This window comes from Ictalurus punctatus, chromosome 26 (genome assembly GCF_001660625.3).
Source record: "Ictalurus punctatus breed USDA103 chromosome 26, Coco_2.0, whole genome shotgun sequence".
Taxonomy (NCBI): Eukaryota; Metazoa; Chordata; class Actinopteri; order Siluriformes; family Ictaluridae; genus Ictalurus; species Ictalurus punctatus.
Window position 1 is genome coordinate 1,107,501 of NC_030441.2, and position 12,456 is coordinate 1,119,956.

General features: G+C 42.7%; 2 protein-coding genes and 1 long non-coding RNA gene across 3 annotated transcripts in view; 2 read left to right on the forward strand and 1 right to left on the reverse strand.

The window, feature by feature from the left end:
• The window catches only part of grapb (GRB2 related adaptor protein b), a 3,808-nt gene extending 1,378 nt beyond the window's left edge, over nucleotides 1–2,430 (forward strand). The window contains exons 4-5 of the mRNA XM_017457861.3: nucleotides 1,662–1,830; nucleotides 2,024–2,430. Coding sequence (XP_017313350.1) covers nucleotides 1,662–1,830; nucleotides 2,024–2,203 — 349 coding nt within the window. The 3' untranslated portion in view covers nucleotides 2,204–2,430. The remainder of the gene's footprint in view (nucleotides 1–1,661; nucleotides 1,831–2,023) is intronic.
• Nucleotides 2,431–4,797: 2,367 nt separating this feature from the next.
• slc5a10 (solute carrier family 5 member 10) overlaps nucleotides 4,798–12,456 on the reverse strand; it is a 32,022-nt gene continuing 24,363 nt past the window's right edge. The window contains exons 10-15 of the mRNA XM_017457859.3: nucleotides 10,238–10,345; nucleotides 9,987–10,137; nucleotides 9,698–9,866; nucleotides 6,056–6,271; nucleotides 5,522–5,612; nucleotides 4,798–5,274 (exon numbers count right to left, since the gene is read on the reverse strand). Coding sequence (XP_017313348.1) covers nucleotides 5,078–5,274; nucleotides 5,522–5,612; nucleotides 6,056–6,271; nucleotides 9,698–9,866; nucleotides 9,987–10,137; nucleotides 10,238–10,345 — 932 coding nt within the window. The 3' untranslated portion in view covers nucleotides 4,798–5,077. The remainder of the gene's footprint in view (nucleotides 5,275–5,521; nucleotides 5,613–6,055; nucleotides 6,272–9,697; nucleotides 9,867–9,986; nucleotides 10,138–10,237; nucleotides 10,346–12,456) is intronic.
• LOC124626394 (uncharacterized) lies at nucleotides 5,284–6,401 on the forward strand. Its single transcript, XR_006981174.2, has 2 exons — nucleotides 5,284–5,598; nucleotides 6,045–6,401. It is a non-coding gene; the product is annotated as an uncharacterized LOC124626394 (long non-coding RNA).

A 12,456-nucleotide genomic window follows, 5' to 3' on the forward strand; every position in this document is an offset into this window, starting at 1 on the left:
TCACACACACAGTTTCTGTTTTTTTTCGCGTCAAACTGTAAGCTAAAGTTTAATGCGTATGTTTTTTAACCATTTATAGCTACATTTCATGTTATGGAATATCCACGAAACATGTTACTTCCTGTTCTTACATACATTATAGCGCAGTTATACTTACATTCTTTAAGTTAATAAGACAAAAATAAATAAATGCAGCTATTCTTGTTATCGGGAAAGTCCATGAAATGTTCCTGTGGCGCAAAACGTACCGTTACTGTACAAAAACAAAACAAACAAACAAACAAAAAAACGCCGGCACTGGAGACTCCTTCCGCAAAAGTGCAAAAACTGAAAGCAATAACAATATTAAACAACAATTTTTTTTCTTACTACATTACAATTTTGTTTAGCGGAGTCGGAGCTGTTGTTATAGAAAATGACTCGACACTTTCTGACCAATCAGAAGCCAGAATCCAGCAGCTGTGACGCTACTCCTGCGCTAACATGTGCCTGATATTTAACCGGTTGGTTTGGAGTCACGGAAAGATGCGGCGCTAGAGCCGAGGCGGACATTTAAACGAGTCGGACCCGGGTGCGGGATTCTCAGATGTAGATGATGTAGATGTAATCGGAAGAGACGGAAACTTCTGGAGGTTCAGGCTGCGAGGATTATATAATGATTTACAGCTTAATCTGTGGTATGAAATCACAAGTAACAAAAGGCAGTGTCTCTCTCTCTCTCTCTTCTCTCTCTCTCACACACACACACACGCACACACACACAATCCTATCACTTACCCCGGGGGCAGTTCCTCATTCTGGTCCTTATGGCGTGCAAACAAGGAGCATGAACCGTGTGTGTGCGTGAAAGAGAAAGAGAGAGAAAGGGAGAGTGAATGTCAGGTGAGGTTGGGTTGGGTTGGGTTGGCAGTTGATGAAAGAGAACCTGCTGGAGAAGGGTGTGTGTGTGTGTGTGTGTGTGTGTGTGTGTGTGGGTGGGTGTGTGTGTGGGTGTTATTAGATATGTGCACAGAATTCTACGGAAAACTTTACACGTTTTATCACTTAATGTGCAATAAGAAAACACACACACACACACACACACACACACACACACACACACACACTTCATGTTGTGTTGTAACTCTTCATTAAAACTAAATGAAAGGTTTTGGTAAAAAAAACAAAAAAAAACAAAAGCATCATCATACCATTCTGTGTGTTTTTTATTACGTCCTGTCGGTGGTGCTGTTGAGCTTGCGTCCACAAAAGGTCGTGAGATAAGTACCTAAGTATTTGTCTGAAAAAGCTGCGTGAAAATAACGCGCAATTTGCGAGACGAAAATGTGTGCAATTTAGCGATATCAACTTGAAAATAAGCCACGGATTTGATCGCGATTGTGAAATGTCACCTTACTAAAGCAAGATAAAAAAGTTGCGATTTTGACATCAAGTATACGCGATCTTACGTCGCAATTTCACGATTTCAAAACTTCGCGGTTCCTTAAAAATAACTCGCAACTGTGAGCGAAACGTTTGCAATTGAGTAACGTTAAAAACTCGCGATGTTTTCGCATAGCAGACACGAGATTCCACACGAGACGGAAAATGTATAGTCCTCTTTTGACTGCTGTGTCATCACTCCACACACACACACACACACATGTTGTGTATTTGTGCAGTTATGGGGACCACGTGCAGCATTTTATGGTCCTGAAGGACCGGCTGAGGCGCTACTTTATATGGGACGAAGTCTTCGCCTCGCTCAACCAGCTGGTGGAGTTCTACCGCATCAACAGCATCGCCAAAGAGAGGACCGTCTTCTTACGCAAGCCTGAGAGACTGCTGGCTGTGAGAACACACACACACACACACACACACACACTCTTTCTGCTATATTTATGTATACATATTATATTTCTGCACCTAATCCTATAATCAAATTTGCAACACTAAATCTAAAATGTTTCAGGTTTCTGTCTTTTACGAGTCTTTTACGGAAGGAGTCTCCAGTGTCAAGTGTTTTTTTTCCCCCCTCTTCCAGAGGCCACGGCACGCTCACGCCCTCCTCGACTTCACGCCGCATCACGCCACCCAGCTCCGTTTCCTGCGTGGTGACATCATCGACCTTCTGGACTGCTCGGACGCTCGTTGCTGGAAGGGGCGGTGCCGGGGTCAAGTGGGCGTGTTCCCGCCCGAATACGTCCAGCCCGTGCACCACTGAAGGGTGTTGAAGTGTATTTCAGCTCCAACCTCGAGCTTATTTATTAGTGAAATCTTTTCAGAAGACATTTTAGAAGACCTTGTAATGATTACGGATTCTAACTGGCGTTCAAATCGTATCGCATCGCCAAGCAAAGAATATCTGTATATACTGTACATACCATATTCCGTCCTAATTATAATGCATTCTTTTATATCTATATACGCATAATTATAATCCGAGCTGTACGTGAGTAAAGCCAGACGCACTGTATGTTATACACCGAGTTTCCTTTGTTATAATGTGTGTATATATATATATATATATACACACACAACACTGCTAGTTGCTATAAAGTAGTAGTAGTGTGTTTTCATACTGTAAGTGATTCTAAGAATGCTTGAATGCATCATAATGTTAAAAATACGTGTTAGTGAAACCCGATTCTTTTATTATGAAGAATATAAACGGTATCCGTTGTCGTACGTACGGCGAGATCCGAACGTCTGGGATTTTCCGGACGTTCTTCTTATTCTTCTTTTTTAATTCTTTCAATCACAAATAATGAAACTGTTCGTTTTAGAGCGCCGCGGCGATTTCGTTTCAGAGACGTGACGTATAACCCGACGTTAACCCCTGGAACTAGCGCAGAATCTCGAATATGAAATATTCCACATATAATATCTAATGAATGTAGATTCCTATATAAAACGATAGAAAGCCGTGTGTGTGTGTGTGTGTGTGTGTGTGTGTGAAATAACTGTAACGTACCAACAAAAGTTCATCGTTTTCAAGTTGCACAAAATATCACTTTATACAGTATTTTTTTCTTTTCAGTTTAAAAATGACAAGTAAGAATGAAGGAATGTTTTTGTTTGTTTGTTTGTTTGTTTGTTTGTTTCTGCTGCATATTTCCGGTGAACACTCTGGATACACTCGGGACGGTGGCAGCGAGGTTCCCCCGCTCCAGGGTTCGAGCCGTGTCGTTTTTAAATGCAGAAACAAATATTTCACTTCACATTTCTCATGTTTGGGCAGCAGGATTGGATCTCACCGGTTTTACTGTTTAACCGTTACCTCGTACAGCATGAACAGTAAGTCAAATTCAAAATGGATTCGCGTGAACTCTACTGACAAGTTGTAACACCTCGTAGTTGATTGTTTACACATTCAAGACGTTCAGGTTGACCGGAGTGGAATTCCGGTTATCTCTTTTTTCGGAATTCCCACTCAGGTGTGAAGCAGTATTTGGAAAGAAATGACAGTGTCAGTCACGTGCGGCTCCACCCGTCATTAACTGACGCATATTTGTGTGACGGCACCGGTCAGACGCCGCACGCCCACACGCCCACACACCTGAGTGCTGCCTAATGGTTATTAAATTGCTTTGTTTTTCTTGCGTTTTTTCCCCACCCCCACATTTCCATCGAAGGATAACCAAGGGGCACGCCCATGCCAAGAAACACAACAAAAATCACAATAAGCGGAATCGCAACATAGGGAAAGCGGCGTCCGTTGATTAAAACGTTTCGCCGTAAACGCCGTTGTTTTTAGGTTCAGCAGTGAAACGTAATACACGTTAATCACGAAAAACAATTCCCCTGGCGAACGCAGAATCCACGTGGATAAGATTTAAGCTAATTTCAGAAATGAAATAAAGTAAGAGCCTGGCTGTTTGGAATTGGCCTTGTTCGGGCTTGCCTCGATGACTTCATCGCTCGCAGTAAAAATCACACCTCAGATTTTCGGAATTCAGAGCGACTCAAACCGACTGACTCATAACACAGCGTGTGTTTCGAAAGTATAATAATTGTTTGGTTTTTTTGAATCATTTTTCCGCATAAGCTTGAAAACAATCCCTGATTTATGTCCGGAAATTAAACGGCAAAATAATCGGCGGAGTTACTGTAACCAGAATACTTACGGAGAAATTTTTTGTTTTAGCTATCGGAGCACGACACGTCATACTTTTTTATAGCTGCAGGTTACGGTTACTTTGTTTGTTTTGTACTTTGTATCCGATTTTACCTACTTTTAATGTTGTTCGTTGCTGTTCTCATTTACATAGTAGTCCTACTAGCTGTTACTAGCCTTTACTATCTGTTCCGACCAATCAGAATCGAGAATTCGGCATTGTGGTGTTATAACCTGTAGGCTTTGATTGAAAGCTAGCGGTCCAGAGTAAATCCGCATTTCCAGTTCCAGCGAGTGCGTAACGTTTTCCACGGATTCGGCCGCCCTATATATATATATATATATATATATTCCCCCTCCCCCTCACCCCTGATTGGTTAGAAGGCTAAACACGGTTCTAATACGTTATCGTTTCTATAGCAACAGCTAAATATCTGAAGTTCTTAACCGTCCATACGTTGATTTTTTAAATGTATTTTAAACGTAATGCGATGTTTATTTAACGTTTACGGAAGGAGTCTCCAGTGTCAGAGCTTTGTTGTGACTTTCTGGTTTACCAGAAGAAGAAAATTGTATTGTTTTGTTGTTGTTGTTTTTTTTTTACGAGAGAAACCGGTGATGAAACTTATGCTACGGCGTAAGTAAGAACTCGTTTTGCGGACATTCCTCGACATCGAATATAACTATAAATGGACAAAAAGTACAACGGGCTGTTTTATTTAGTACCTTAGAAGTTGTTGCCCTAACAGTAAATCCACTACACACTCGATCACACCGCCCCATGGGTGATTATTATCCTATATCCACACACCCCCAAGTGTTTTATTCCTCACACATCTGACTGTATACAGAAATATATACACAGTGCTGCTGTGTTTCTGAATTTTCTATATTTCTGAATGCAGTTATATAAAACCATGTATTTAAAATGATGCAAACCATAAAGCTGTTTAATCTTATAAACGTGTGTGTGTAGGTGTGTTATGCATAGAAAGCATAAAGGAATATATTAACACACATGAGAATAACAGCATTGACGCAGCAGAAGCGTGACCAAAACGGGTCTTCCCTCATGCTCCGGATCACGGGAGGCGGAGTCCCGGGAGCTCCACGGCCAGGCCGAGGACTACAAAAGCCGGCGGTGCGCACGCACTTCCCTCTGCGCACGGGTTCACAACCTTAAAAAATGAGAAGAGAGAGCGAGAGAGAGAGCGAGAGAGAGAGAGAGAGAGAGAGAGAGAGAGAGAGAAACCATTGTGTTGCAAAATAGCACTTTCGTGTATTGCTTTCTGTTTGGGGAGGAAAGAAAGGACACACGAATGCAGTGAATTATTTTGGAAACTAAAAACAGTTTTTTGGGATCCTCCTGATGTTGTGTGTATATACACGTGTGTGTGTGTGTGTGTGTGTGTGTGTGTGAGTTACCTTCTGTTCTCCGAGTCAGCGTTGATACTTTCTGTAGCGGTATATCCCTGTCAACGTTGCGCCTGAGGGTCCACCAGGTGAGGTTATGAATCTACAACACAATAACACACACACACACACACACACACACAACACTTTAACCTCATTAGCGTGCACGCATCACACACAGCACTGATTGGCCAAAAACTCGAATGCGTTATCGTTTCTATAGTAACAATGCACGGACCATGTATTATTATTTTTTTTTAAATGTCTAATCGTTGATATGGTGAAGTTTTTTCTTTGTTCCAAATGCAAGCGGAACATTTACGGAAGGAGTCTCCAGTGTCAGAGCTTTGTTTCCACAACGAACAGGGTTTCTGAGTAATCTAACAAGCTGCTTTCTTTTTTTTTGTCGTCAAGACTGTTTATAGCCGACTAACTAACTCGCTTAGCAAGAAGTAGCTTCTCCACAAGGGGGCGCTCGTAATAACGTAACTTCACGGCGATGTCTGACGTCTATATTGTATTACATGTCATTTAGAAAACGCGTACCTGTTCCTCAGAGGGTGCCGGCGTGAGAAGGCTCATGGTGACGGTGACGACGACGGTGATGGCGCAGAGGATGATGGCGAAGTGCAGATAGTGCACGCTCCGCAGGACCGGCGGCGCAGGGTCGAAGACGCCACAGCGAGGGGGCGGGAAGGCAAATTCCAGAACCATCCGCGTGACACCGACAGTCAGACCCACCATCAGACCCCAGAACGCTCCCTAAACGCAAAACGTTTAACAAATCGAACCTAATACACTCCTAAATATTCAGGGTTTGTTGTTGAATTTTTGCGTAAGTAGCTAAATGTTGAGAAATAGTTCGATCTGTAGCTGTTCAGCACCGCCTTGGTTGGAAATATGATAAAATCCCAAAACGTATCCAAGGTCCTTAACAGCATATGATCAATTTTTCCTCTAAAACGTTCATTATAAGCGGTTGTTGTAGGGGGCGTGGCCACACAACCGATCATAACATGTACGTAGGATAAACTTATACTAGAACTCTTATACTAGGAATGTTCCTCACACCACCGTTCTCCGGGTTCGTTCTCCGCAGCTGGGTTGTGAAATTGAGAAAGTGACAAAGAAGTGAGAGGTGCTGGTGTCTTGTGTAGCTCGGGGGCATCCTGCATTCCATGCCGAAAGGTTTGTTTGTTTGTTTTTTAGAAAGATAACGCCCCACCCTGGTGTAAAAGGTGTTGGAATGTCGTCATGTTTTTCAGTTGGATGAACAGGTTCTCCGCCGTGAGCCGTCAGTCTGCTAGTCCTCAGAGGCCTTCGTTAACTTTCGGGAAGGACGAGAGAGGAAATGATTTTCTTTTTTTTACCTTTATTTTTATACGCCAGGATATGACATCACAGGATGCTTTCGTGCATAAACGTCCACGTTTTATACGCTTTTAGGAAAATATAAGAGGTATGTGGATGCTCTGTGTCGTCCCCCCCGTCGCTCTAGCTGCTATAACGTACGTGAGGACATGAACTCGTTTCATGGATGTTCCGTGACGTTAAATGTAGCTCTAAACATACAAAAAGTATGAAGTAGTGAGGAAATAGAATCAAATTGGAACCTTCAGCAAGTCGCTGTGGTACGAGAGGAGTAAAAGACGTCAGGGCGTCCTGATTATTATTATTAATATCATTGGGTGTGTTTGTTTTGCTAACATGTGCCTTGCGCAAGACGTCTCTAGCGGCCGGATATTTACAGAGTCTCCAACGTGCTTTGCATAAACTGTCAACCGCAAACCTCGGCTCAAATTTGGATACCCACCCCTGACCTGAATCCTACACGCTGGACTCGGGTCTAAAGCGTATATAAAATGACCTGAAATGAACACCTCGCGAAAGGTCAGACGTCATCCGATCCCACGTCTTTAATGTCGTTAATTACGGTGATGCGCTTGACACGCCGTGCGTTTTTCTCATGGTGTCTCGTTTCACTGAACGCGAGGCGAAGATGACAAGGATGTCATTCGTTCCCACGTAAGGAACCGTGATCTGCCGTTTGCTGAAGGTGTTAGTGGGCGGGGCTGCGTGTTGACTCATTGGAATCTGTTCCTCTTATTTACACGCCAGACGCGAACACACAACGAGCCTTGTAACATGTGCTTCCTCATCAGTTTGCTGCACTCTGACGAATGATCCAGACATTCCAGTTAGTCAGCTGAGTTGAGAGGACAGAGTCGCAGTGAACGAGGCAGGAAAAAACAGAAAAACGAAGTGGCAGGGATTAGTCGGTGCCTCGTGGTGAGCGTGTACGTGGCGAGTATAGCTAGTTGGCTTTGAGAACGAAGCTAGCATGAAGCCGTGAAACTCAAACAACCGGCGTTTACGTTTGTTAGCTTTAGAAGCTGACTATAGCTACCGCTGTTTCTCATCAGAATGGGAAAAGATACTGGACAAGCCACGCCCACAAAAATGACAAACTACACCACAAGCTAATTAAAAAAAAACAAAAACAAAACAATGATTATTAATAATCAATGACGGTTTGGTTTGATGAGGTGGAGTTACTGTTCCCACGCCGATGACACGCCGTCACGAAGCGTTTTATTCCTCTTACACCGCAGCGACTTGCCAACGATTACGTTATTAACGAGTATTTTTTTTTATCCGAATAAAGGGAGAGAATGAGAGAGAGAATAAAGAGAGAGAATAGAGAGAGAGAATAAAGAGAGGGAATAAAGAGAGAGAGTAAAGAGAGGGAATAAAGAGAGGGAATAAAGAGAGGGAATAAAGAGAGAGAATAGAGAGAGAATAAAGAGAGAGAATAAAGAGAGAGAATAGAGAGAGAATAAAGAGAGAGAATAGAGAGAGAATAGAGAGAGAGAATAGAGAGAGAGAATAAAGAGAGAGAATGAGAGAGAATAAAGAGAGAGAATAAAGAGAGAGAATAAAGAGAGAGAATAAAGAGAGAGAATAAAGAGAGAGAATAAAGAGAGAGAATAGAGAGAGAATAAAGAGAGAGAATAGAGAGAGAATAAAGAGAGAGAATAAAGAGAGAGAATAGAGAGAGAATAAAGAGAGAGAATAGAGAGAGAATAGAGAGAGAGAATAGAGAGAGAGAATAAAGAGAGAGAATGAGAGAGAATAAAGAGAGAGAATAAAGAGAGAGAATAAAGAGAGAGAATAAAGAGAGAGAATAAAGAGAGAGAATAGAGAGAGAATAAAGAGAGGGAATAAAGAGAGAGAATAGACAGAGAATAGAGAGAGAATAAAGAGAGAGAATAGACAGAGAATAGAGAGAGGGAATAAAGAGAGAGAATAGAGAGAGAATAGAGAGAATAGAGAGAGAGGGAATAAAGAGAGGGAATGAGAGAGAATAAAGAGAGAGAATAGAGAGAGAGAATAAAGAGAGAGAATAGAGAGAGAATAAAGAGAGAGAGGGAATAAAGAGAGAGAATAGAGAGAGAATGAGAGAATAAAGAGAGAGAATAATGAGAGAGATAAAGAGAGGGAATAAAGAGAGAGAATAGAGAGAGAATAAAGAGAGGGAATAGAGAGAATAGAGAGAGAATAGAGAGAGAATAAAGAGAGGGAATAAAGAGAGGGAATAAAGAGAGAGAATAGAGAGAGAATGAGAGAGAGAATAAAGAGAGGGAATAAAGAGAGAGAATAAAGAGGGAATAAAGAGAGAGAATAAAGAGAGAGAATAATGAGAGAGATAAAGAGAGGGAATAAAGAGAGAGAATAGAGAGAGAATGAGAGAGAGAATAGAGAGAGAATAAAGAGACAGAATAAAGAGAGGGAATAAAGAGAGAGACTAGAGAGAATGGTGAAGGAACGAGTGTTTATAGCTGCTATAACGGAAGAACAGGAACGTGAAAGGGATTTAGGTCGTGTTCTCGCTTACGTTACTGCAGCTATAAACACTCGTTCAGCAGCTACTCTTTTTTTCTTCGTGTTAATAAAACAAACAAAAACAAACAAGCAAGCAAATGAACTCAACTTAAACTGTTGGTTAAACACCGTATGTAAAAATGTTCCACTGTGAATAACGTAAGGGTTTGTGAGCTTTGCGAATCGTTGCGTTCTGTGTTTTATTTAGGTTTTGCACAGCGTCCCAACTCTTTTGGAATTGGGTTGTAGAATCCTGTGCTACAGGGCTCGGGTTCCGCTGGACAGTGTTGAGGAGTGCATACGTACCGCCTCGTTGGTTCTTTTCCAGAACACTGCCATGATGAATATGGCAGTGATGGGAGGTGCCAGGTAGCTGGTCACCGATTGGATGTAAACGTAGAGCTGTCCGCTGTTGGCGCTCTGGAGGATCGGGATCCAAACCACGCTGATGACGACGAGGATCACCGTGACGATCCTGCGAGTCGACGAGCGCGTGGATATAAACATGCGTTATAGACCTTGCAGCGCCGATCGGAACCGAGAATTCAGTGGGATAAATAGTTTTAAGAGGAAAACGAGTGTTTCTTTTCCAAACCTGCCGACTAGCAGCAGCTCCTTCTCGCTGGCTCCTCTGCGATACTTCTTCCAGATGTCCATGGTGAATAGAGTGCTGCTGCTGTTAAAGATGGAGGTCAGCGAGGACATCAGGGCGGCCATCATGACCGCGATCATTAAACCGCGCAGACCTAAAGCACAAACACAACCAGAGGGATTATTCACTCGGGCGGGGGGGGGGATAATGGCGGTGTTATTGGAAAATTGGAAAAAACAAACACATGGTATTACCGCTAGGCATGAGCTCGATGACCAGTTTGGGAAAAGCGATGTTGGAACAGCCGACCTCTGCGCCACACACCTTCCTACATTCCTCAGGATCCACACAGCCCACGGAATCTGGAAATTTACACACACACACACACACACACACACACACACACACACACACACACAACACCAATTTAACGTACATCGAAAGCAACTCCGTAAATGAAGACGAATAAGCCTTGCTGTTCAATTACAAAAGTAATGGCACCCTCTAAAAAGAAGAGGGGTTATGTATGTACTGTATCTATACTAGATGAGATGCTGCAATTGCAGGATTTAACAGATTCATTTTTGGTTACATTGACCTTAAAATAATTGGGTTATTTTGGTCATTGAGAACATTTTTTGTTGTTGTAAATAACATTAACGAGACCGTGATGTAACCCCTAGCTACAAAAGCACCTCAAATGGGCCCACCCAGGCCTCCCAAGCACCTCCAAATGAGCCCACCCAGGCCTGCCAAGCACCTCCGAATGGGCCCACCCAGGCCTCCCAAGCACCTCCGAATGGGCCCATCCAGGCCTCCCAAGCACCTCCAAATGAGCCCACCCAGGCCTCCCAAGCACCTCCGAATGGGCCCACCCAGGCCTCCCAAGCACCTCCGAATGGGCCCACCCAGGCCTCCCCCTTTACTATGCTTAGTCATTTTCTGTGAGCTCTCTGGGAGCATTGCCTTTTATGGACGTTTGTAGATCAGATCTGTAAATCACATGTAAATCAGATCTGATGTGAACCACGAGTTGTTTATCAACACGGAAACTTCTGTCGATTTTCCGCCAGGAACTTGTAGTTCGGTTTCACCGTGAAAACATTTATACACTACTTTATTAAAGTATTGATAAATAAACCTTTTTTTTGTTTTCATTGAACGGTAAATAAAGTCAATAACGAGTAAGACGCTCATTCGTTGAATTTTTATTACACATTCACTCTGTGAAACTCTTCAAGCTTGAGTTATTCAGTTATTTACATGATATATGATCAGCAGACGTATCTGACATTTAAATCCTCGTTTTATTCACATGGATAAAGAAGGAGAAGCCCATCAGGCCAAATCCCGAATTCCTTCCGACGTATTATCAATGCACACTATGTAGTAGGTGAAGCAATGGCGTCTGTGCCCTATAGGGAGCTTCTATAGGCAGGAAGTAGGGGTTTGTGCTTCAGCCTCAGGGTGAGGTCATGAAACTGGATTAAAGATCAGCAACTTGTTTTGTCTTGTTGTAGAAAAGTAAAGAGAAACTAATGGTTTATTTAGCCCTCAAGTCATTTCTGGGATTCCCCCCCCCCCCCCCCCCATCCTCCCCCTTAACACACAGACTGTATCAAAGCGTTCAGGAAATTTCATTTTACGCAGAAATATTACTAAACACGCACTAAATATCCACACCATGACTTTAATAAGTGATGAGTTTGGAGACCGCGGAGTGTTTTTTTGGTTTAAAGAAAATATAACACGCTGAAAAACTGAAGCTCACTTGTTAGAACAGAATCTCCAGAGAGATCAAGAATTGGTGACAAAAACATTAACACAAGATCTTTACTGAACAGGAGAGTTTAATGTCTGAAAGAAAGAAAGTGAACGAGTGAGGGACAAAACGTTAGTCCTCTCACTAAGAAAGACAGAGACAGACAGAAAGACAGAGAGACAGACATAGAGACAGACAGAAAGGCAGAGAGACAGACAGAAAGACAGAGAAAGAAAGACAGACAGACAGAAAGGCAGAGAGACAGACAGAAAGGTAGAGAGACAGACAGAAAGACAGAGAAAGAAAGACAGACAGACAGAAAGAAAGACAGAGAGACAGAAAGACAGACAGACAGAAAGGCAGAGAGACAGACAGAAAGGCAGAGAAAGAAAGACAGACAGACAGAAAGAAAGACAGAGAGACAGAAAGACAGAGAGACAGAAAGGCAGAGACAGACAGATAGACAGATATATAGAAAGACAGAGAGACAGACAGACAGAAAGGCAGAGAGACCGATAGACAGACAGAAAGACAGAGACAGACAAAGACAGATAGGTAGAAAGAAAGACAGACAGAGTCAGACAGACAAACAGACAGACAGAAAGGCAGAGAGACAGACAGAAAGGCAGAGAGACAGACAGAAAGACAGACAGAAAGAAAGACAGAGAGACAGAAAGGCAGACAGACAAACAGACAGACAGGCAGAGAGAC